Source organism: Osmerus eperlanus, unplaced genomic scaffold (assembly GCF_963692335.1).
Source record: "Osmerus eperlanus unplaced genomic scaffold, fOsmEpe2.1 SCAFFOLD_348, whole genome shotgun sequence".
Lineage (NCBI taxonomy): Eukaryota > Metazoa > Chordata > Actinopteri > Osmeriformes > Osmeridae > Osmerus > Osmerus eperlanus.
Genome location: NW_026911647.1, coordinates 1 through 12,364, shown reverse-complemented (window position 1 = coordinate 12,364; position 12,364 = coordinate 1). Strand labels below are relative to the sequence as shown.

The 12,364-nt window shown below is 51.4% G+C and overlaps 1 protein-coding gene across 1 annotated transcript; it reads right to left on the bottom strand.

Annotated features, from left to right (window-relative positions):
* Positions 1–2,480: 2,480 nt before the first annotated feature.
* Positions 2,481–9,412, bottom strand: LOC134016366 (roundabout homolog 2-like). The gene is made up of 6 exons (XM_062455746.1): positions 9,260–9,412; positions 7,939–8,196; positions 6,572–6,771; positions 5,103–5,267; positions 4,303–4,542; positions 2,481–3,377 (listed from the first exon to the last, which is right to left on the bottom strand). Coding segments are annotated over exons 2-6 (681 nt in total). The 5' UTR covers positions 8,013–8,196; positions 9,260–9,412; the 3' UTR covers positions 2,481–3,375.
* Positions 9,413–12,364: the final 2,952 nt, after the last annotated feature.

Here is a 12,364-nt window from a genome sequence, read left to right as displayed (position 1 = left end):
TTCAAGGATCCGCCTCGTCTTTGTCAATTCAAATGTTCTCACTTATATGGTTTATCATCAAATGCAGGTGTGTGTGTGTGAGTGAGTGTGTGCGGTGTGAATGTTTCCATTTTTGCAATTTCACAGTTTATCGTCCACTCTCTTCTAGGTTCACCATGTGCTGACGTCCAGGTCTGCCTCACTGTCGGAGAACCGTATGGAGGTTGAGACGGTGCAATCGAAGGCTATCACCCCTGAACACGGCTATAGGCTCCGCTTCAGATAGACAGAACCATTCTGGCAGCTGCACCTTTCCCCTCGTGCATAACCACTCAAACTGACAGGCCAGGCGGGATAAGGATTTGTACATTTGCGCGTCGGTTACAAATGAGACACAAACAGTAAATTGAGGCGCGCTGCTTCTGCAAAGGTAGAAGCCATAAGGTTACGGAACAACAATTGACAGGCTAATATATTGCCTATATTCGTACGGCCTCAATGCCCTCTGTCAGAGGAAAGCAGAAAAGGTCTTGCTGGTATATGTCAAAGACACCGTGGAAAGTGCCAACTGCAGAAAAGAAGATGAATAATGAGCGCGGGAAGGAGGGACGAAGACAAATTGGCCACGGAAAGAGCTGAAGGTCAAAGAGCCAAGCTCTCCACACACCCCCGCCACCGGGGGGCAGTGGAGCTACGGAGCAGGCTCGCGCTGCCGTCCGCTCAGCTCATGTGTAATCAAACATCCGCTCCGTTCAGACCTTCCAATTAGCCAAATGTCACCAGTCATGGACGAGCGAGTCGACACGCGCGAAGCTCCATATCACCATACACTAAAAGGTTGAGTCCAAATTAAACAAATATGGAATGCATTCGCAGGAGATTAATATGAGGTAGTAAGTTTTAACACAATTTTAATACCACGAGTTTTACCAGAATGTACATAAACCATGGTGCATATGGAGACTAGCAGACAGTGAGCATTACTGAAGGCAACATTGATGAGTACATTTGAGATACTAATGTGATCTCATTGTGGTTGCGTGAGTTATGAGTGGCGGTGAGTATGGTTTGAGAGATGGACTTGTGAAGCACTGATGCCCATGGAACATCCCCCTCAACTCAATAAATCAAAGAGATTGCAGTTTTGTGCGGCGTGATCGCGGTAAATGAGTTTGGTGACGCTTCTAATGTCTGCAGCGTAATCACCTCAACGTTTACACTTTCAGGCTTTTGTAGGCCATTTTACATGATGGACACAAACCCAGCCCGGGAAACGTCACCTCCATCATCTTCCCCTCCAGGTCTGACACCCGCACCCGGTCTGCCCTGTGGGAGTGGAGTTATGAAAGAACTGTCCTGTCTGACTTCTGCGAGAATTTCTTTGGGGATGGATGGCTGTGACATTTCCTCGCGACCAAACCGCGTTCTGCTCGGTGGAGGAACGAGGGAGGAGACGGATGCGTAGAAATGGACCGATCACTCTTTCCCTACCCTATTATCTCTGAGTTAGAGACATTTTCGCTTAGTTAGACTTTGACAGAGGCGTCCTCGAACGACTATGCTGTGCTTGATAGCCGAACATTTTCATATTAGCTTATTTATTGTTCTAATTAGCCATCTTGAAGCTAAAACACACTACTCCACACTTGCAGTAATGCGCTTCCATCAAGGATGAGCGCTCAAGTCGAGGCACAACAGACACGACATGTCTTATATTCCACATACACGTTTATTTTGCATTATAGGACTGAAAAAACGGTCACACCTCAAGTACGTACCTGTGTATTCCTGAGGACAGAACAGATTGGGCAGGTACCGATTCTTTACACTGGGCCGATACGAGGAACAATCATAAAAGAACGGTAGAAAGAAGTGAGTAACACTGCATGGTGAATCCCGTCGGTTGAAACCCAGACGCCCTTTCACCTCACAGCAACACTTCCTAAAATCTTCACGGTCGGGCTGTGTTTGCTTTGCTAATGTTTACTTATCCACGACAAGCTGTCGTCAGTTTGAATGAGATGCAAGCAGAAAACCGTTAATGGGACCAGCGGTTCTTCTGTGTAAGGAGAGGCGGCCAGTGGGGAAAAATAACTAAACTGCTGGCCAACGAGTTTCTAATCTAATTGCATATAGTTGCTAATCATGCTTACCACAGTGAGTGCGTCCCAAGTTATGTAAAGCTAGTCAGGCAGTCAATTTTCTCATGGCCAACATTTCTCCACTCCCTCCCTCCCTCTCTCTCTCCTTCGCTCACTCTGTTCCCATGGCAACGCAGGCAAAGAAGCGGTTCTGGACCTCAGCATCTGGGTTGTACCTGGACACGCCCTCGTGGGACGGCCGGGATGCCCCACCCCTTCTTGTTCCTTCCTCCGACATCTGTCTTCCTGGCGCGGCATCAAAGGTCCGGTAACTCTCCCGTCACTCAGGGACCCTGCGCGCGCACGCATCTAACACACAGACATACGGACGCGTTGCGAACGGAGATGTTTACTACCCGCAGGTAGTAAACATGTACAGTACGCAATGTCCAACGGCCCCCTTAGCCTCTTTTTTCAAGATTTGGTTTGTAAAAACAAAATCCATGTGAAAAACGTTCTTGTGGCAGCAGTTTTTTTTTTTCATTCTTTTTTTTTTTTCCATGGTTTCTTAAATCTCTCAATACATCTTTCATAAGCTTGCACTGTTTCATATATTACTGTATATTTCTTCTGTTTTGCTAATAGCATGGAAGCCCTTCCTTCTCCTGGCTTCAGTCCCCTAGTTTGGAGAGGGCTGGTCAGTTTGTGCTTATCGTCACCAAAACAATCTGTGCAAAATAAACTACATTACGGTAACTCCATTCAACATTTTAAGCAAACATTTTCAAGCATTTATGAAAAAAACCCCTAAACAAAACAAATGTGGTACCACAGTCCATCACTATGTAAGATCACAATAAAAAATAAACAACTTCAATGTCAGATTTTGGCTTGCATAGCAAAGCAAAGAAAAATGAGGAATACAAAAAGAAAAATAAACATATTTACAAGAAACGCAAGTCCTTTCACTTTCATCGGTCAACAGTTGAACGTGTGATTTGTCGTTTTGCTTCAGTAGAAGTGAGTTTGTACATCGTGTGTGGGGGACACAGGGAGAAAGGTGACATAATCTTTAGTAGGAGGGAGGGACACAGCACTGCAGAAAGAACACTGTGACGATGTCCTTGAGTCTCTACTGTACATCACATTTACAGCTTCTCATTCCCCCCTTCTCTCTCTCCTCGTTCTACTTCTCTCCATCCTCCCTCCACCATCTCTCTCCGTCCTGGGTCATCCACAGAGGGAAATCTCATTGCACTTATCGACTAGTTGTCCTGGGACAGGCATCACTGAAGGGGTCAGATCATCACCAAGATTCTGAAACCAAAGCAAGAAGAGACGGTCGGACTTCCTGAAATGACGATGCAAACCGTTCTAGACTTTGACTGTGGAGAGACTCCCTGTCGAGAGACTCCCTTGTGGGAACACAACCACCCCCATCCCTTTCTCACTATCCATCTTTCTCACTTTCATTATCCCTTTCTCCCACCATCTTTCTCTTTATCTCTCCATAATAGAATCAGAATTGGTGTTTATTCGCCATGAAAGTTTGCACAAACAAGGAATTTACTTTGGCAGGAGAGCCTACCTAGGTAGCCATTTTCGGCACCAACTAGAAAGTTACAGCATAACATTAATACATCCATCCCCCTCTATCTCTCTCCATCCATCAATCTATCTACTCTCTCCATCCATCTATCCACTTTCTCCATCCATCTATCAATCTATCTACTCTCTCCATCCATCTATCTATCTATCTACTCTCTCTCTCCATCCATCTATCCACTCTCTCTCCATCCATCTATCAATCTATCTACTCTCCATCCATCTATCCACTTTCTCCATCCATCTATCAATCTACTCTCTCCATCCATCTATCAATCTATCTACTCTCTCTCTCCATCCATCTATCCACTCTCTCTCCATCCATCTATCAATCTATCTACTCTTTCCATCCATCTATCAATCTATCTACTCTCTCTCTCCATCCATCTATCCACTCTCTCTCCATCCATCTATCAATCTATCTACTCTCTCCATACATCTATCCACTTTCTCCATCCATCTATCAATCTATCTACTCTCTCCATCCATCTATCAATCTATCTACTCTCTCCATCCATCTATCAATCTATCTACTCTCTCCATCCATCTATCCACTCTCTCTCCATCCATCTATCAATCTATCTACTCTCTCCATCCATCTATCCACTCTCTCCTCCATGCATCCATCTCTACGTACATCGGTCCCCGTAGGTCTTGTCCGTGCCACTGGCCGGTGGCAGCCCGTTGGGGCGGTGCTCTGGTCTGTGGTGGCCCCCTCTCCCCAGGGTGCCCCTGGAGGGGGCTGTCCAGGGGGCCAGGTGCTGCCTCTCCAGGGTGGACACCATGCACTCCTCAGGGGGGCCCGAGGCCCCAGGAGCCCACTGGCCATGCAGACGGGCCCCCACACTGTGGAGAGGGTCCTGGGCCAGGGGGGGCCCTGAGGGGGGGGGGGGGGGGGGAGTAGGTAGGAAATGTAAGAGGGAGAGGGAAGGAGGGAGAGAGAGAGTGAGGTTAGGAAGGAGGGAGAGAGAGAGAGAGGTTAGGAAGGAGAGAGAGAGAGAGTGAGGTTAGGAAGGAGGGAGAGAGAGAGTGAGGTTAGGAAGGAGGGAGAGAGAGAGTGAGGTTAGGAAGGAGGGAGAGAGAGTGAGGTTAGGAAGGAGGGAGAGAGAGAGTGAGGTTAGGAAGGAGGGAGAGAGAGAGTGAGGTTAGGAAGGAGGGAGAGAGAGAGTGAGGTTAGGAAGGAGGGAGAGAGAGAGTGAGGTTAGGAAGGAGGGAGAGAGTGAGGTTAGGAAGGACGGAGAGAGAGAGTGAGGTTAGGAAGGAGGGAGAGAGAGAGTGAGGTTAGGAAGGAGGGAGAGAGAGAGTGAGCTTAGGAAGGAGGGAGAGAGAGAGTGAGGTTAGGAAGGAGGGAGAGAGAGAGAGGGAGGTAAGAACACTGAACGTCCCCTCAGCTCTGGCCTGTGGTTAGGGGGCGTTAGGGGCCAGGACGCAGCCTACCCTCTGAGCTGGTGTCTCTCCTCCTGGGCAGGGTCCCCACGGTCTCCGCCCGGCCCTTCTTCCCCGTGGGGGGGCCCCTCTGGTGGCCCAGGCTGTGGGAGCCCAGGGCCCCCCCCTCCACAGAACCAGAGCTCCCCGGACGCCCGCGCTGGGAGAAGCCGTTACCTGCAGAGAGGGAGGGGGAGGAGAGGAGCAGGGGGGGAGGGGGGTAGGAGCAGGGGGGGGAGGGGGGGTAGGAGCAGGGGGGGAGGCAGAGAGGAGCAGGGGGGGGGGGGAGGAGGGGGGGGGGGGTAGGAGCAGGGGGGGGGAGGGGTGTGAGAGTTAGTCATGCAGTCCTGACGTAGCGTTGTGTGTAGAAGATGCAGCAGACCTCACATGAGAAGCCTATCAGACGTAGATGTGACTTCTAAATGTTCCCAAATACAAGGCAAACAACTGTATCCTAACTGTATTAGCCATCTCTGTGTGGTGTGTGTGTGTGTGTGTGTGAGAGAGGAGGGGCAGTCTCTGAGGGGCAGGCAGGATAGACCTCTGTACAGATAAGCTGATAGAGCTGCTCTCTCCTGACCACACAGCAGATTACTGCTGCAGGCCACTTCATCACAACCTGCGTCCGTACGGGCAGAGGTCCCTGTGTCACCGCGGCTCTCCTCATGGTCCATCATCTGGAGACAAACTGCCTGCACCACCAGAGGTCCCTCTCTATCACACACACACTATCCAACACGCACACACACTCTATCAAACACACACACACTATCACACACACTAACACTCCCACATACCAAAACTCCACGGGTCAGCAAAGTAGTTCAGGTTTTCTCTCACGGTCCTCGCTAGCGACCTTTCATTCTAACTCCCTCATACTGTAGGGGGTTAGGATGCTCCAGTCATTAGCCAGACTACTGCAATATGGCCTTCATGCCCAGTACATGACAAATAGAGTTTGAATCAGCCAAATGAGATGTCAAAAAGAAATGATAGCCTCCATTAGAAATCAAAAAAGTCGAAAGTCAAACGTTTCTGTCTTTGGTGGGAGATGGATTTCATTGATGTGTCTGAACAAATCTGTCTCGTTTCTCGTTTTCATTCAATTTCTTGTTAGAGTTAATGAGAGTGAATTTCACAATGTGAAACAATCAGTCTTGCGGTTGGTCAGAGTGTCACATGTTGCCGAGGAGGAAATTGGAAATCAGAAAGCTGTCAGTTGAGACTGCGTCCGTTAGTGGATCACTGGGGCCTGAATGAAGGCAGAGTGGAGCTTGCAGTCATTACTGGCTGTTCACAAACCCTGTGTCCTACCAGCCAGCCTGAAGATATGGATATATGTGATTGTGTGCGTTTCTGTGCATGCCTTTGTATATGGGAGTGTATGGGTATGTGTGTGTGTGTATATGGGAGTGTGTAGGTGTGTATGTGTGTGTGTGTGCGTGCATGCCTGTGTACATGGGAGTGTGTGTGTGTCTAACCTGAGCCATCCAGGTGATCTACGCTGCGTCCAGGAGTGTACTCAAAGCCGCTGAGTTTCCGTGACATGCCGTAGCCTTCGTCCTCCTCTTCCTCCTCCTCGGACTGCAGAGCGGTGCCCAGCTCTGACCCCAGCGTGGCCGACATGAAGCCCAGCGCTGGCCCGGGGGCCTTGGCCAGGCGGGGGCTGCCCTTCATGTGCCTGATGAAAAACAGAGAGCCCACGTGAGCGTGCTGGACAGAGATGCTGCTCCACCAACAACAGAGGTCTCGATCAGCATGGCTGAGAGGGTGAGTGTGTGTGTGTCTGAATGCGTGCGGAGATGGAATGAATTCCTCTAAGCGTTCGTGTTTGTCGTAGGGCTAATTCCCTGGGTCCCTGCCTGTGCTCTAACACAATGGTATTTTTTGTAATATTTGTATTTTTGTATTTTATATTGTAATTTACGGCACTTATATTTTATTTTATTGTATATTTAATTCTATTCTAATCCCACTTAGTACTGCTAGTTTATGTACCCTTAGTATAGATAGTCCACATATTTAAATTTTAGGTATATGTTTATTGTATGCACCTTCCTGCCAAAGCAAATTCCTTGTCTGTGCAAACTTTCATGGCGAATAAATCCGATTCTGATTCTGATTCTGGTGAGGTAATTGGCTAGCTGAAGGGAGGAGAATGGTGAGATGGCAGGCCTGTCACTAACATGTCTGTTATCTCGCCCACAGCTGTCAGCCATGACGCCTCGTGCCACGCCATGCCGCAAACAGGCTGCATGTGCAATTACTGGCTCTTTTCCCGCGTCGTCGTAGCGACCACCCCATCATTAGCCCGCAACACGCGTCCCCCCCGACATGACAAGCTTCCTGAAAGCTCGCCGGAGGCGTAATCAATGGAGGGCTTTTTTTATCGCACCCCGGCGACAGGAAAACCAGGGACCACGGCAGACGAACGAAAATACCAGCGCTGGGAAACACTCCAGACCAGCCATTGATATGTAAAACCTTCCCTGTCCAGTCAACAGCAGCACGGCTCCATTGTGTTCCACGTGGCGTAAAGCGTCGCTGGAAGGTCTGCCGATTGAAATGTGATGTGTAATTCAGGCAGGTAGCAGGTACAAAAAGAGAGATCAAAGAGTCTCACTCAGACACAGGCAGCCTGGTCATCACCAGAGATGGGATGTAACCAAGTACAAATACTTTGTTACTGTACTTAAGTAGATTTATCTGGTATCAGTACATCACTATTTATTTTTCTGACAACTTTTAACTTTCACTAAATTTTTTGGGGGTAGGTTTGTGTGTGTGTGTGTCGGCAGGCCCCCTCTGAGGGGAGAAGGTGTGTGTGTGTGTGTGTGCACCCCCTCACCACGCCTGCTTGGCCACCTCGTACTGGTAGGCCCTGGTGAGCTCGTCCAGGTGGGCCTGCAGCATGGACTGCATCTCCTCCTGGTGGGCGGAGCTTAGCGACGAGGCCGGCGGTTGGCTGTAGGGGCCGGACGTCGGGGAGGAGGCCACGCCCCTCAGGGGCGGCGTGGGAACGAGCTCCTCGTCCAGCTCGTCACCCAGACCCTGGTGGAGGTACGTCTGGACAGGAAGGGGCGGGGCCCAGCTGTCATTGTTGTACCTGTCAGGAGCGGGGGGGGGTGGTGGAGAGACACATCATGACATCATCATGACATCATCATGACATCGCAACACAGAATATTTATATCTCAATATCTAATATAGCCAAAACTAACCCTGTCAGGAGAAGGGAACCATTTAACTAAGATTGATTCTCAGAATTTCCACCACTGGTATAATATCATAACATTGCAACTGAGAATATATCTCAATATCGAATAACAAGAACTAAGTGACATTTAAGTGTGTGTATATTGAAGGATTAACGTCACAAGTTCGAATATTTAAATCTAATACGAATCGCTCAAGAACAAAAATAGAGAAACTGTAACTTTAGTTTATACAGAGCCAGTCCTCAGAGCTGCACATCTGACTAATATTGACAGAAAAGTGTTTATTTTCCAGCTAGTCCTCTACACACACACACACACACACACACACACACACACACCATGCAGAGTAATGAGGGCTGTTTTCTCTGCTTGACGAGACCAGGCAGCGGGAATTGTAGCACACAAACGCACACATGCACACACACACTTGACGAGAGCAGACAGAGGGAGCCTGCTCAGCAGTGTGTGAACTGCTCCCAGTAACAGCCTGCTACTCATCAAAGACACACACACACACAATGAATACTGCTACAAATACACACACACATTCAAAACCACACATGCACAAACAACCACAATTACACACACACACACACACCATCCACATGCTACACACGCGCGCGCACGCACACGCACACGCACACACACGCAGCTAGGAAGAGAGAGAGAGCTCTAGGAGAGGTAGGGAGCCCTGCTGGTAACAGGAGAAGGTTCCCTGTCCTCTCAGCAGAGTGCTGGGAGAGCAGAGGGCCTGGCCAGACCAGAGGAAGCACGGCTCCTCGCTGCTCTACTGAGGTGGGCCATTTGTATATGTGTACTTGTGTGTAGGTGGGTTGTTTTGTGTGTGAGTGTTTCAGTGTGTGTCGGGTGGGTTGTCTGTGTGTGTGTGTGTGTGTCTGTGTGTGTGTGTGTGTCTGTGTCGGGTGGGTTGTGTGTGTGTGTGCAGCGTACCCCGCCCCGTGGTTCTCCGGGTGGTAGTGGTCCACCTCCGTCCCGGCAGGGGGTGCATGGGAGGGGGCGGCAGGGGCATGTTGGCCCAACACGAGCCGCTGGACTTGGAGCTCTTTGTTCCTGCCTTTGTCTTCTTCTTCTTCCCCCCTTCCCCCCTAGAGAGAGAGACAGAGATAGAGAGAGAGAGGGGGAGAGAGAGAGGGAGGGAGGGGGGGGAGAGAGAGAGAGGGAGGGAGAGGGAGGGGGGGAGAGAGAGAGAGGGAGGGAGAGGGAGGGGGGGAGAGAGAGAGAGGGAGAGAGAGGGTGGTAGAGAGGGAGAGAGAGAGAGGGAGGGGGGAGAGAGAGAGGGAGAGAGAGAGGGAGAGCGAGAGAGAGAGAGGGAGGGGGGAGAGAGAGAGGGAGGGAGGGAGAGAGAGAGGGGGGGAGAGAGAGAGAGAGGGAGAGAGGAAGAGAGAGAGAGGGGTATGGAGTCAGAGATACAGCTTCTTATCTTATCAGTCTGGTCATAGCCACACAATACTAAGACATCCCTACTGCTCCTGGCTGTGGGTTTTAATGAGACAGTACTATTCCCTCTGGGTTACACACACACACACACACACACACACACACACACACACACACACACACACACACACACCAGAGATGGGAAGCACAACAAACGAAAGCTAGTGTGGGAAGCTCCCACGGAGCGAGGCAGGAGGCAACAAGAAGAACGTTCTTGATGAGACGGAGGGAGTTAGCCATGTCAACATGACTGAGAATAGAGACATTCCTGAGACCAGCGGCCATCCCCTCCTCTCTGTCGTCCCCTCTCCTCCCCCCTCCCTTCCTCTCCTCTCCTCCCCCCTCCTGTCCTCCCCTGTCCTCCCCTCCTCCCCCCTACTCCTCTCCTCTCCTCCACCCTCCTCTCCTCCCCCTGCTCTCTGCCTGCTCCCCCACCACCTCTGTTCTTCATCTCCCAGGTAACAGTAGCCCTGAGCAGGCTGAGCACGCCCCTCCAGCACGCCCGCACCCCTCCAGCACGCCAGCGCTCACGCAACCACGCTAATTGTATACCCACGGGTCAGAACACAAAGGAGGCACTGCCTAAGCTAATCACATTAACCATAAGGAACGCAGAGTAATTCTCTGACATTTCTGGGCTAAAGGAGCTCCCAGGGCAGAGAGGGAGAATCGACGTGAGGAGAGACGAGCGATTAGGAACAATATCCTCAGGGTCCATTTTCAATGAAAATGTAAATATAACATCTCTCTCTTTCTCTCTCTCTATCATCCTTTCTCATATCGTCTCTTTCGCTTTCTCCCTCCCTCCCTCCATCCCTCCCTCCCTCCCTCCCTCCCTCCCTCCCTCCCTCCCTCCCTCCCTCCCTCTCTCTTTTCCTCATTTTCTCCATCAATTTGTTTCTCATTTCCTCTCTTCATCCCTCCTTCTTTCCTTCTGCAGATATAACCCTTGGATTTATCGCTCTTACTATTCTCCAGAAAATGATTCTCCTTCAGTGTGACTTTCACTCTGTTTTTTTCCCCGTTGCTCAGTGAGTCTGCCTGTATGCTCGACCTAAAGTGCCCTAATGAATGTTAAGCCCCGGTCCTTGACTGAACGCTCAGCTGGCATAGCTATGCTGTGCTCTTTAAAAACACTCCTCCATGCAGCCCTTTACTGTGGGAACCCACACACACGCAGACACTCACACACCCTCCACACACCCCCTCCACCCCTCCACACAGACACACACCCTCTACCGCCCTCCAACACACACACACACACACACCTATGCCCCCCCCCATCCCATCTCCCCCTCTCGTACCAGCGCAGGGCCGTGCGTCGGTCAGGGAGTACCCCAGGCTGGCCAGCTCCTGCTGGGCCCGGAGCGAGGCCTTCCAGCGGGGGTCGGGCCGGTCCACGGCCAGCTCGTGGAAGCTGCTGGACTGGAGGATCTGGGTGGTGGCGTAAGGTGTGGTCTGTCCGGCCCTGCCCGGGCTGCTGTAGCCCGCCTTGCGCCGTGAAGTCGATGCTGCTGTATATGGCTCCGTCAGACAGCATGGTGCCCGTCTTCTCCCCCCGCTCCTGAGGGGAGCACGTCTGAGGAGGGAGGGAGGGGAGAGGAGGAGGAGGGAGGAGGAGAGAGGGGGGGTGGGAGGGAGGGAGGGAGGGGGGGTGGGAGGGAGGAGGGGAGGAGGGAGGGGAGGAGGAGGGAGGGGGGGGAGGGGAGGAGGAGTCAGAGCGACAGATGAAAAACATGGAGAGAGATGCATGGAGAGATGAAGTTAACAATCTTAAGGTCAGTGTGAGACACATTAGCCCTCCCTGCTGGTGTTGTGCAAAGCTCCATGTACCGGTTAAACGGACCTCAAATGGCCTGAGATAAATGGAAGTGATTAGCCAGCTAGATTAATTATGGTCTGGCTTGCGGGGCCCGGTCGGAGTCCAGTCTGAGTGTCCAGAGAGAAGGGACAGTCACACTGGGCTGACCTTCAGCATGGCTGGCTCTCCGCTACCCTGGGGCCTCGCACCACTGGCTGATATGCAGATGAGCTTAATGAAAATGACACTACACACACACGCGCGCACAGAGCAGGAACTTCATGGCTCCATGTCACACAGGTAGACAGGCAAACAGAGAAGGCTGAAAGAGACTTTGAGGGAAACAAAGAAAGCACACACACCAAGGTTGATGTCATATTTTTTAAGCACAGCCCGGATCCAGAGTACTCTACCTGAGCATGTGTGTGTGTGTGTGTGAGAGAGAGAGAGCCAGACTGTCCCTTCATCCAGGATAGTGATCTCCATCACACTGAATAATTCATGAATCTCATGCATGTATTCACGACCTCGGTCCCTGTGGCACATTCTGGCCTCTTGACCCCTGACCCCCCCCCAGCCCTCACCCCGGCTCCGGGCCTCGACACCATGTCCATCTGGGAGGGGGGGGGGGTCAGGGGTCCTGACCCCCCCCCCCCGCCCGGCCCGAACCACGACCCTGCTCCCTGTGTCTCTCTTACCTCCACGGCCGAAGGGGGCCCGGTCCTTGGGGGCCCCTAGACCCCCGTTGGCAGGCAGACTGGTGGAGGGCCAGGAGTCAGCCAACCAGGGGAAGCCCG